Source organism: Mangifera indica, chromosome 2, assembly GCF_011075055.1.
Source record: "Mangifera indica cultivar Alphonso chromosome 2, CATAS_Mindica_2.1, whole genome shotgun sequence".
Taxonomy (NCBI): domain Eukaryota; kingdom Viridiplantae; phylum Streptophyta; class Magnoliopsida; order Sapindales; family Anacardiaceae; genus Mangifera; species Mangifera indica.
The window spans coordinates 21926609-21939820 of NC_058138.1; the positions used below are offsets into that span (position 1 = coordinate 21926609).

Here is a 13212-nt window from a genome sequence, read left to right on the forward strand (position 1 = left end):
TCCGTAATCAACAAGCACTTGATATGTATGTTACAAAAAAATTGTCAGAGATTTCATAAACAAATATCACTAGATGAACAGTTAGGATAAAAATAATTAGCACAAAAATATAAGGGAGGATCATTTCCATGGATAAAATGTAGTGTTGATGTAAGCAAAGAAGAAATTAAAATTTTAACTTAATCAACAACGACTACAAACTAAGAAAAAGATAGCCAATGAAGACTTAGCAACCGGCTAGACTCCTCCTTATTTGCTTCGAGCAGGGAAAAACAATAGAGACTGATTCTCTAGTTTTCACTTATAAATAGAGAAGTTAGCCTTCAGCATTTCTCACCCCTTAACGAACAAAATTACTTGAAGAATATAGAGTGCGTGATCACAATGAAAGGGTTTCTACGAACTTTCGTTCTTTTGGCCTTGGCTTCCTCATTTGTCTCCGCATTTGACCCCAGTCCGCTTCAGGACATCTGTGTAGCCATCGATGAACCAAAGAACGCTGGTATATACTCACTTCTCTTTCTGTATATAACTTCTCATTTATGAAATTAACTGAGGGTTGATTCTTACTGATTTGATTGTCTTATGCAGTGTTTGTTAATGGGAAGTTTTGCAAGGACCCCAACCTCGCCAAAGCTGAGGACTTCTTCTTTTCAGTTAAAACGCCTGGAAACACAAACAATCCACTTGGTTCAAATGTCACAACTGTGACAGTAGACCAAATTCGAGGACTTAACACTCTTGGCATCTCAGCTGCCCGCCTTGACTTTGCACCTTATGGCGAAGTCCCACCTCACACTCACCCTCGTGCCACTGAGATTCTTGTCGTCCTGGAGGGCACTCTTTTTGTTGGGTTCGTCACTTCCGATACCAACCATACATTTATAAGCAAAATTCTTAACCCGGGTGATGTGTTCGTCTTCCCCATTGGTCTCATTCACTTCCAAGTCAATATCGGAAAAACAAATGCTCTCGCTTTCTCTGGTTTGAGCAGTCAGAACCCCGGTGTGATTACCATTGCCAGTGCTGTGTTTGGATCAAATCCTCCGATTAATCCAGATTTTCTTGCCAAGGCCTTCCAGTTGGATGTGAAAGTGGTGAAAGATCTTGAGGCAAAATTTAAGATGGATAATTAGATAAATGTGTCAAATGCAGTGAATTAACTTCTACTGTTTGGATAACGCTTGTCTGTTTTATTATTACAATGGTGTAATAAGGTGGTTACACGTTTATGTGCGCCTCCACTCAGTTAATTTTATCAATTACTGATATAATGTTGTGTCTATCTTTCTTCCCTCTTTTATATTTGTTGTCGTACATATCCTTATAATTTATAGTATTTATAATTTTCTCTTCTCTTATAAATAGGTTGTTCTGGTTTAAGTTGGGCTATTCTTAAAAATAATAACAAATACCAATACAATAGATAGTGATTACTAAATCAATGGTGTAATTGGGTTTTTGAGTTTGAGTATTTGACAAGACGCATCCTAACCCACTAATCTTATAACCTCTAAAAACACACTTATAGGGCTTCGAAGGCCAAAATGCATCCTGTAAATCTGCTTAAGAATTTCTACAATATATATTAGCACTTACTATAACATCATGTATAAGCCTCCGGTTTTACCATATTTGCATACCAAAATAACATCCTAGTTGCAAATTCAAAAAAAAAAAAAAACATGAAATAAGCTTTTAATCAAGCCTCCAACCTTATCATATACATACGAAAATATTTTACATCTTGATTCAATTCAAAATCATGAAAATAATTTAGTTAGGCCTCTAACTTTTCAACATTTTTTAAGTTTCTCAAAAGAAAATCCAAATAAACGTATGCAAAATAAGACACCTACTGAAAATATTATGTTGTGGGACCACCTAATGAAACACTACTCTGCATGATTTTGAAGATGTCCTAGAGGGAAAAATTTTATAAGGGTGAGCTAAGGGGGGTCAATGAGTGGGCAATTTAAATCCTTTTAAGAATATTGAATACATGTCAAAAAGAATATTTAATATGTCATAATATATCAACCATACACAGATGTTAAATTCTAAAGGAAAAGAATTGGAAACATTATGACTATAGCTATACTTAATCCAACACAAGTTAATTATGCTTAAAACCACAACCCCATCAAGCACATTAACTTGAAAGCGCTCATAACATAATTCTTTCGTTCAAGTTCAACATTTACAAGGGAAAAGGAAATGACACCTTAGAAGCATTAAGACCCTTTATAGTTGTGTTAGACAAGAACTCCTGCACAAGCACATTATCACTACCAGTAAAAGTTTAGCAATACCAATCTCATCTCATATAGACCTTTCAAATCAATTATGAAATTTTCACATTCAATTCAATAATCGTTGTGATATGTTAATATTCAAGTTATAGCTTTTTATGCATACTAAAATTCTAAAATAATTAACAATACGCATCACACGATTACAAATATATATTTGGGAAAATATCATATTAAGTAGAAGATTGTTATTCAACAACTTGTAATTTCTTTCCGTTATATATTATTTTAAGCATTCCACTTAACAATCACCAGAATTGTTACTACTTTTAATATCCTTAAGAAAAATCTGTCATACCTAAGGGGTGTCCCTGCATAGGTAGAGTAAGAGAAAAAATTGTCTTGAATTTGTCATACTTGATATGAATTACTTGCAGGTAGGGCACTTAAATTTGTCATACCTGACATGAAAAATCGCACAGATAAAGCATTTAAATTTGTCATACCTGGCATGAGATGCAGCTTAGGCAGAGCACAAATCGCATGATAGATAATAGCCAAAAACATCTAAATGACATAATTTCTTATCACTATATTCATAATAAAATGACTTGATATTATAAATTTAGAACAATAATCATCGGCAACTACCATAACCACAATATTAAATTAATTTATGTGCAACTTTGTAGTCATCTATAATACCAACTAAGCAAAATCAACAACATGCTCATACTTAACACTAAAATTAGATTTCCTTTAGCTCTACAGCCATATACCATGTCAATTAACTCATACTAAGTAAATTTAAATCATACATGAGAATGAATTAAAAGCTATCAACTCAACCGCAACATAGAACATCAATTAAATTAATTTCCAAAATTTTCAATTAGATACCAATCTGAATTCAATCCACTGTAGTTCTCAATTACACACAACAATATTTAATTAGGTATTTTGAATTCACATAATACATGCCACTGAATGTAACCTTTACTTTACAGCCACCCATATCCAAAATCCATAACATGCGTAAAGAAAGATATTAATTTCTTTTGTTTTGTGAGAGATTTCCACCAAAAATCTATACTACCATTTTTAAGGTTTCAAAATAAATACTATAAAATTTGCTTAAATAAACTACAGGTTAAGGTTTTATTCCCACTCACTGATTTGGATAGTCCCCAAGTCGGTGCTGAAATCTTCTACTAATCTTCCTTCTTCTTCACCTATTCAAACAATTTTGAAGCAACATGGTTGGAATTTTAGAAATCCCCAAATTGAACAATGAAAATAAACCCTAAAATTAATTGAACAAAAAATTGAATACCCTATCCCCTTTTCCTATCAATTTCCTCTTCTCTTCCTTCTCTTTTCTCCTTCTTTTCTTCTTTTTCTTCTTTTTTCTTTTCTTTTCTTTTCTTCTCTTCTCTTCTTTTCTATATCTCTTTTATCTCATTTACTCTTATGTCTCTTCCTGTTGAAGGAGAAAAAGCCTAATGACTTTATTAATAAATAAAGGAAATTTTCCACTTAAACTCCACACTAGCAAAAAATTTCACATAGCCCCCTTAAGTTCACCCATGAATATTTTGACTCAACCTTTTCTAACAAACACAATTTTACCCCCCATTGACCAAAATTTTTGGGTATTTCAATGTTAGTAAGGAATTTTATTATTTTCCTTATTCTAAAAGTCCCACGGTTGTGAAGATTTATTAGTTAGTGGATAAATTCTAGCTTAGACCACTTTCGAGTCGGTTGAACCAAATATTTGTGTGATTTTTGTTTTGGTTTGCTCTATGTTATTTGTGAGTTCGAGTATTGCATAATTTTTTTAAAATTAACAAGTGGTATCGAAGCGAAGTTTGCAATGTGGAAGAGGCAAGCTTGATGTGAGAAAGAGCTTAATTCATGAAAGAGTTTCAAGGCTTAGTTTGTGTGTAGCTAGTGTTTTAAAATGTAAGACAGTATCTCTAGTATTTCGAAATTTGAAAGTTCTCTATTTGATGGAATACCGTTCAAAATTTGTTAGGAGTCATTTGTTTCCCAATCAATGAAGATTATCTTAATAATTTGTCTTTTATTACTTACATTATCTTATTTGGTTTATCAATAATAAAATGTTATGATAATATTCTCTTATTAATGATAATGTGACAAATAATATAGGTAGTAATTTGATTCTCAACTTCACTATAGGTAATAAAAGATTACTAAGGTAATCTTAATTTTATTATAATTATATTTTTATTTATTAATTTTTTAAGTAAAAAAATTTATTATTGTTCTTTTATTATCTCTAATCAAATACAATAATTATTTATATATATCCAATTTTATCAAATATAATAATCATTTATACCTAATAATATTTTAAGTAATCTATCTTCAAGGCAATTTTTCAGTTTTAGTAATAAAACATTACTTAAATCAAATGTCCATTTAGTGTAACAAGTGTTAGATGAGACATTAAAGGATGTTAAGACAAAGGGAATAGTTGATAGTAATTGGAGAAATATTCAAAAGAGAGATGTTAGTGTCACTAGATACGTTCAAGCTTGAGAAATAATGTATAATGTATTGACTGAGATTACAAATGTTTGAACTTGAACCAATACTTTATCAATTGATATAATATGTGTGTCTTCAAGTCAAGTTCACTTTTATATTGCATTAACACATATGTCGACATACAGGATATTATTAACCAATATTGTTTTTTAAATTAATATTCATTATAATATATATAATTTTATTGCATTTAAAAAGCAGTCCACATTCATGGTTTGAAAATGGAAATTTATGTTAATGTTTTTTGGTATAGTCCATAAACATTATTGATGGATTTTGGTTGACTAAGTATAATGTGCAGAAATTTGTGTCTAGTGGATTGTGTTGATAGTTTCATATGCTATATTTTAATTAAATAATTACTTTGAATTAATTTGAAATTTGATTAATTATGCAACTAGAAGAAAAATATATTAATAAAGTTTTGGATTGAACTGACGCTGTGCATGACTGTAGCTACTTAGTGTTTCTTCCAAGCAGCTGAGTTTACAAAGTCCATAAACCAAGTCAGTAAAATATCTCTAACTAATGGAAAGCATAATTTTGGGTTCGAACTCAAGATCATTCAAACTAGTAAACAGTATCACCATAGGCCACCAATGATGTAAATAATGTCAATAAGAAGGATGAATAATACTATCAATTCAGACACTGAAACTACTAGATGGTCATTAATTTTATCATTTACCGTGACAATAAAAGCACTGCTTCAAAAACTACACCGTTTTTGTTTCTTTTGATTGTACCAAGTCCACTAGCATTATAAGGGTATTTGATGGGTACAAGTCCAACCAATACGACTCTAGCAATTTGAAACCCATACCTACTTTTTTTACAGGTGCCCATGGATACCCCTTATTACCTGTAACAGAAATATGTGTATGTTTAATCAATTTTAGTAGTCAATATATACCACAGTGAATGAAGTGAATTTTGGCTTAATGGTGCACAATCAATTAAGATTGGTGAAATACCAAGTTTGTGTCATTGTCTGTTAATCGGTGATGTTGTCTCGTAGTTCTATCAATAGCCAGATCATAATAAAGACATCTATTTTATGAATTATATGGTTATTTGGGATAGAGAAGATAAAAAGGGAGAAAATATATATATAATATATGGGTATAGTATTATATCACTAATTGAAACAAGTGAATTTGGTGGAGGCATATAGAGATGCATAGCCTTTTTATTACAACATTGTAACAAACAAACGTTATTCAGATAATAGAAGTCAATTCACAACATTTGACACATTTCTCTAATTATTCATCTAGAATTTCCACTGGAGAGCTTTCACCACATTTACGTCCAACATGAAGGCCTTTGTAAGAATTTCTGGGTTAACAGGAGGATTTGACCCAAACACTGCTGGCAATTGTAACGACACCAGGGTTCTAGCTGTTCAAACCAGAAAAGACAAGAGCATTTGTTTTTCCAATATTGAATTGGAAGTGACTGAGACTAATGTGAAAGACGAACACATCACCTTGGTTAAGAACTTTGGTAATAAGTGTGTGGTTGGGATTGGAAGTGATGAACCCAACAAAAAGAGTGCCCTCGAGGGCAACAAGAATCTCAGTGGCACATGGGTGAGTGCGAGGTGGGACTTTGCTATAAGGTGCAAAGTCAAGACGCGCAGCTGATATGCCAAGAGTGTTAAGTCTGGAATTTGTTCTACAGTCACAGCTGCGACATTTGAACCAACTGAATTGTTTGTGTTTCCGGGCGTTTTAACTGAAAAGAAGAAATCCTCAGCTTTGGCGAGGTTAGGGTCTCTGCAGAACTTCCCATGCACAAACACTTCATCAAATAATCAAATTAAAATCGAGAATTTCTAGCAAATGTTTCACCTCTGTCTTCATGAAATCAAAAACAAAATCGTGAAAGAATTCACACAAAAAGCTGTGAGTGAGCGCTATCGAACCCTTCTAAAGGCATTTTGGTCCACCTTTTGGCTGTGCATCTGTTGAATAGAATGACCTCAAAGGGCAAGCTGGTTGTTTATATTTTGTTGTTTGTATATAGCTTCTTTATCCCTCTTGAGACCTATCTTTGGAGCTCCTTAGATAGTAGCTCAAGAGGTGATTATTTTGCTCCTTGGCTTAGCCCTTTAGATCCCGCTGCCCTCCTTTCTTTGATAGGTTGAGCTTAGTTTGTTTGTGACAGGACCTATCCCGACTTACTAATTTCATAACCTCTGTAAGTACCGTCATGGCTTAGAGGAGTGAAATGCGTCCCATATTTATGTTTTAAAAATTTCTACACCACATAATAGCACTTAATCTAATATCATCTATAGATCTTCAGTCTTTACCTGGTTACAAAGCATGATACATCTTGATTAAATCCAAAAATCATAAAATAAACCTGGAATTAGGCCTCCGGCCTTATCATATACATTATAAAAATTTACATCTTCATTCATTTCAAAAAAATCATGAGAATAGTTAAATTAGGCCTCCGGCCCTTCAACATTTCATAAGTTTCTCAAAAAAAACAACAAAAAAATATCTATATGGATGTGTGCAATAAGGACACCTACTAAGGATGTTATACCATGGCACAATCCAACGAAACACTATCTAACACTATCTGGAGGATGTCCTGGAAAGAAATATTTATACGGGTGAGCTAAAGGCTCAATGAGTGGGCAATTTAAATCTATAAGAATATTGAATGCATGTAAAAAGAATAACATGTCATAATATTAGCCACACACACACAATGTTAAGTTTAAAAGGGAAGAATAAGCAATCCAACTATGACATACCATACTTAATCCAAACAATGCTAATTATGCTTGAGACCACAGGCTCATCATGTACATTAACTTGAATGTTCATAACATAATAACCTCACGCAAGTTAATTGTCACTACAAGTAAATTTAACCATACTAACTTTATCTCATATGGACATATCAATCACTCATGAATTTTTCACGTTTAACTCAATAACCGTTATAATGTAACAATCAACATGTACCTATCAGAAAAAATATTATATCAAGGAAAATTGGTCATACCCAAGGGGCGTCCCCCTATAGGTAGAGCAAGAGGAAAACAACTGTCATACCCGATATACTATCATCTCACACGGGCAGAGCACTCAAATCTATCATACTTGGCATGAAATAAAGCACAAACAGAGCACTAAAGTCTGTCAAACCTGGCATAAATATTGCACAGGCAGAGCACTTAAATCTATCGTACCTGGCATAAATAACGCACAGACAGAACACTAATTGCATAACAGGTAATAACCAATAACCTCTTAATGATATAATTTCTTATCACCATATATATATATATAATAAAATGACTTGATAATATGAATTTTTGTTTGGACAATAATCATCGGCAAATGCCACAACCACCCTAAGCAATGTCAATCACATATAAGGCTAAATTAAACACTTCCAACGCAACCACAACACAAATTCAATTTAATCAATTTCTAAAAATTCACTTGGTCACCAACTAAAATTTTTTTTTTCATTGTGGTTATCAGTTACACACAACATAACTTAACTAAGTATTCTGAATCCATATAATAATATAACTTTTACTCTATAGCCACCCATAACCTAAATCCATAACATGCATAAAGGAAACTATTATTTCTTTTTTTTTTTTTTTGAGAGATTTTCACCAAATCCATGCTATCATTTTCAAGAATTCACAATAAATACTATAAAATTTCACAAGACTATAATGTAAATTATACAAAAAAAAAAACTACAGAGAAAAAGTTTATTCCCCTTCACTGATTTGGGTTGTCTCTAAGTCGGAGTTTAAATCTCTTGCTATTCTTCCTTCTTCTTCACCTATTCAAACCAATTTGAAACAACATAGTTAGAATTTTGGAAATCCTTAAATTAAACAATGAAAATCAAACCCTAAAATTATTTGAACAAAATTAAATACCCTATCCCCTTTTCCTTTAAATTTCCTTTCTCTTCTTCTTTCTCCCTCTTTCTTTCCTTTCTTCTTTTTTCTTTTCTTTTCTTTCTTCCCTTCTCTCCCTTTCTTTCTCTCTTTTCTCTCGTTTGCGTCTCTGCTTCTTTTTGTTGAAGAATGAAAAGAAAAACAAAGTCCAATGGCTTTATTAATATTTGTTGGAAAGTTTCATTTAAACCCATACTTACACAAAATTTTCATAGCCCCCCTAAAGTTTCCCATAACTAATATTTGGGTATTTCAGTTTGTCCCTCCTTAGGACATTTATGTTGTTTTATTCATTCTTTTGCTTATTTTAAAAAAAGTCCATCCCTTATTCAGTTTCCATCCATACATGGAAAATTGTAAATAATGAGTCCAACAGTTTTTTCTTTTAGCAATTTCAAAACCTAATGTCTTCATTGCTTTTTCTAGAATCCAAAAAATTCTTTTAAAAACACTTTAATTCCTAATTTTTTTAACAAGTAAATAAATTATTGGATCTTGATACAATATCAGTGGATCTTGAACTTATGCTCTTACACTTAGAAGATTCTCTTTCTTAAGCACTTAAGTTACCTATTATTGGGGGCATAATCCTTAATTTCATATATCCACTCTCTAACCTTGAAACAAGGGTCAATGAATCATATGGGTTCGACCTATTAAATTTGCAGTATGCATATTAGCAGCACCTAGACTCTTAGAGTACTTGCATTATCGTGGCATTCCTATCTTTTAAGTAATGTCTTTACCAATTTAATAAGGTATATCGGTGATGTTGTCTCTTAGTTCTATCAATAGCCAGATTATAATAAAGACATCTATTTTATGAATTATATGGATATCTGGGATAGAGAAGATAAAAAGGGAGAAAATATATATATAATATATGGGCATAGTATTATATCACTAATTAAAACAAGCGAATTTGGTGGAGGCATATATAGATGCATAACCTCTTTATTACAACATTGTAACAGGCAAACGTTATTCAGATAATAGAAGTCAATTCACAACATTTGACACATTTCTCTAATTATTCATCTAGAATTTCCACTGGAGAGCTTTCACTACATTTACGTCCAACATGAAGGCCTTTGCAAGAATTTCTGGGTTAATGGGAGGATTTGACCCAAACACTGTGCTGGCAATTGTAATGACACCGGAGTTCTTGCTGTTCAAACTAGAAAAGGCAAGAGCATTTGTTTTTCCAATATTGACTTGGAAATGAATGAGGCCAATGGGGAAGACGAACACATCACCTTGGTTAAGAACTTTGGTAATAAGTGAGTGGTTAGAATCGGAAGTGATGAACCCAACAAGAAGAGTGCCCTCTAAGACAACAAGAATCTCGGTGGCACGAGGATGAGTGTGAGGTGGGACTTCACCATAAGGTGCAAAATCAAGGCGGGCAGCTGATATGCCAAGAGTGTTAAGTCCTGGAATTTGATCTACAGACACAGCTGTGACATTTGAACCAAGTGGATTGTTTGTGTTTCCTGGCATTTTTACTGAAAAGGAGAAGTTCTCAGCTTTGGCGAGATTGGGGCCCTGACAGAACTTCCCACTCACAAACACTGCATCAAACAATTAAATTAACACTGGGAATTTCCAGCAAAAGCACTGTTTTCCATGAAATCAAAAAAAAAAAATTGACAGAATGTACGCAAAAGAAGTGAGTGTGCGCATACCACCGTGTAAGGGGTCATCAATGGCTACACAGAAGTCCTGAAGAGGTTCAGGATCGAAAGCAGAAGCAAACGAGGAGCCGAAGCCAAGAGGAGAAAAGCCAAAAGAAAATTTTTCATGGTGATTAGGCTAGCCAGCTACGAATTATATTCTTCAAGGATAAATGTTGCTTGGAGAGTGGTGAGAAATGCTGCTAGGCCAGCTACTATATATATAGACGAAATCCATAGAACTGGTCTTCAGCGTTCCCCTACTCCAAGGCAGGTGAAGAAGACATCCCGATTAGAGTCATTAGTTATTAGCAGTATAACACATGTTCAATTGTCGACTGAGTAAATTTCTTAATGGTCCTCTATCTTCAATATTTTTAGTTAGGTCGCTAATATATATTACAGTAATGGCTTTTATTTTTTTGGTAAATCTTTATCGACTGAAGCATGCACCAACGTAATCTAGAAAAAATGAACGAAGTCCACACAGATACTTGTTTACGAAAATTCTGACTCAGCCCAAAGAAAAATACAGTTATATTAATTAAAGTCTCCTTTATATTACATATTATGACATTTCATTAATTTCAAGTTTTATTATATCTCTGAGAGACGTAGCCTTTTTATGTATTTCATTTTTGTTTAATTACATCTGAGGCACGAATTTTTTATTTCTCTGATTAATCCAATGATTGTCGGAAATTTTTAGGGTATAAAATAAATTTAATTTGTCTTTGAAATATATATAATCTCACAATATTTGAAAATATTAAATTTTATAGGGTCGGTTAGTGCCCATATAATGTGAAATCAGTCACTCAAAAAAGATGTTGATCAAGTAAAATTTGAAAATAAGACAGCTAGAAAGAGAGAAAAATCATTTTGGTCTACGCATGTAGTTGGAAACTGAAATCTTATTATTCATTGCAAACGTGAAAGAGTTAGATTAGGTTCTTACTTATACATCAAGTTATGAACTGCCTCTTGATCAAAAAGAGGACAGGGTCAAAAGCAGAGGCAAAGGAGGAAGTCAAAGCCAGGATGACAAAAGCCAAAAAGAAACCTTTCATTGTGATATTTAGGCTCTAATCTCTATTTTCTAATAATATTGCTTTGTAAGGGGTGAGAAATGCAGTAAGACAGGCTACTCTATTTGCGGATGGAATCCATTGAGATAGTCTTGAGAGTTTTCCTAACTAGAAATAATCATGGAGACTTGGTGAGTCTCTACCTGATTTCTTTTTTAAATTTGCAGACACCATGAGTCATTCTTTAATAACCAAACGTAAGGCGGCGGTCCTCTCTTCAATATCCATTGAATCAGGCAACGACTTTATTATTAACTCCTCTTTTTATAAAATAACATTAACTAAAGCAATATGCATGCGTGGTACATGTATGACCTGCAGCTGTGATCAGTTAGGTCAGTTCACAGTGCTTACCTGTGTCAATAATAGAAAACCTCTACAGTTCAATTTCTCCCTATATTAAACATATAACGTGTTCCCAGATCAATCTATGTTTAGAATTGTTATTATATGAAAAACTTCTAGAGTTTTTCTTGTATTTTTTTTTTTTTAAATTAGGTGAACTTTGTCTAAATAAAGATATCTGGTGACATGGTACGTGTAAGAAAATATTTATCTATTCTAAGTATTTCTACTAAAAAAAACCACTAACAAATTTAATCAGAGAAAAGATTCAGTTTCTTAATTAATAACAATTTCATTCAAAACAACAAATGTGCAGTCACATTTTTTAGATATTTTTAGGTTGGTAACATTTGTCAGAAACAATTCTGACCGTAGAATAAAATTGATGAATCAAGACCACTAGATTAGTTATATTGTTTCTGATAAACAAAGTAGAAAACTCACTATTCAACTTTTACGAGAGAGCATGTGACTCTGTCAACCAGTTAGCATGAATAAAGAGTGAAAATTTTCTCAACCAGTGGTTAGTGGATAAACTATCAATCTGGATAGCGTTTAGTCTATGAACAAGAGTAGATCTTTTCGACAACACATATCGGAGTCAATCTGAATTAACAATGGGTAGCTTAGATTACTCTTAAATATAATAAACCCAAATACAAAAGTGATGGTGTCGTACATATAAGCTTCAAACCTTAGGGGTATAAATGAATAAAGAGCACTTGAGGCGATAGGTGATCCAACTTTAAGTTTCTAATGTTTGTCAAAGCGCAATGACTTATATAACAAATTAGTTAATGAACATATTTAATCATACTGATCATCATTAATAAACCCAAATGGAAATTTTTGCATCCTTGTGACGGGTAAAAGAAGAAATGGAAGAAGACAGCCACACGTATATTTGCTTAACAAGAAAATTTCTAATGGTGCACAGTCAGTAAGGATTGGTGATATATATGCCAAGAGTGTGTTACTGTCTGTTACTTGGTGATGCTGTCTCTTAGCTTTACTAGGAAAGTTGTGTCAACAAGTACGTAGTTTAGTCAATAGCAAATACCTTTTCATCTTCTTTGACGCAACAACTTAGATCACTCTGAATACTGTACACTTAAAATAGAGTATTAATTTCTTATGAAAGAAAATATATATTTTCAAAACAATCAAGTTTATTGACTGACCTAAAGGAAGTCCTAGAATTATGGTATTATTGATCAATCTTATATTGTTTTCACATCATATAAACATATCTACTTTATGAATTATATAGATATCTGTGACAGAAAAGAGCATATATATAGTTACAATATTATATCACTAATTGAGAT

At 32.6% G+C, this 13212-nt stretch overlaps 2 protein-coding genes across 2 annotated transcripts; one reads left to right on the forward strand and one right to left on the reverse strand.

The window, feature by feature from the left end:
* The first annotated feature begins 381 nt into the window (after nt 1–381).
* Nucleotides 382–1156, forward strand: LOC123209508 (germin-like protein subfamily 1 member 17). Its single transcript, XM_044627591.1, has 2 exons — nt 382–502; nt 592–1156. Exons 1-2 carry the CDS (start codon nt 385–387, stop codon nt 1134–1136), a joined length of 663 nt encoding a protein of 220 aa, XP_044483526.1. The 5' UTR covers nt 382–384; the 3' UTR covers nt 1137–1156.
* An 8560-nt stretch (nt 1157–9716) lies between these two features.
* LOC123208701 (germin-like protein subfamily 1 member 14) lies at nt 9717–11713 on the reverse strand. Its single transcript, XM_044626221.1, has 2 exons — nt 11683–11713; nt 9717–10349 (listed from the first exon to the last, which is right to left on the reverse strand). The coding sequence occupies exons 1-2, from the start codon at nt 11711–11713 to the stop codon at nt 9817–9819; spliced, it is 564 nt and encodes a 187-aa protein (XP_044482156.1). The 3' UTR covers nt 9717–9816.
* Between the last annotated feature and the right edge of the window lie 1499 nt (nt 11714–13212).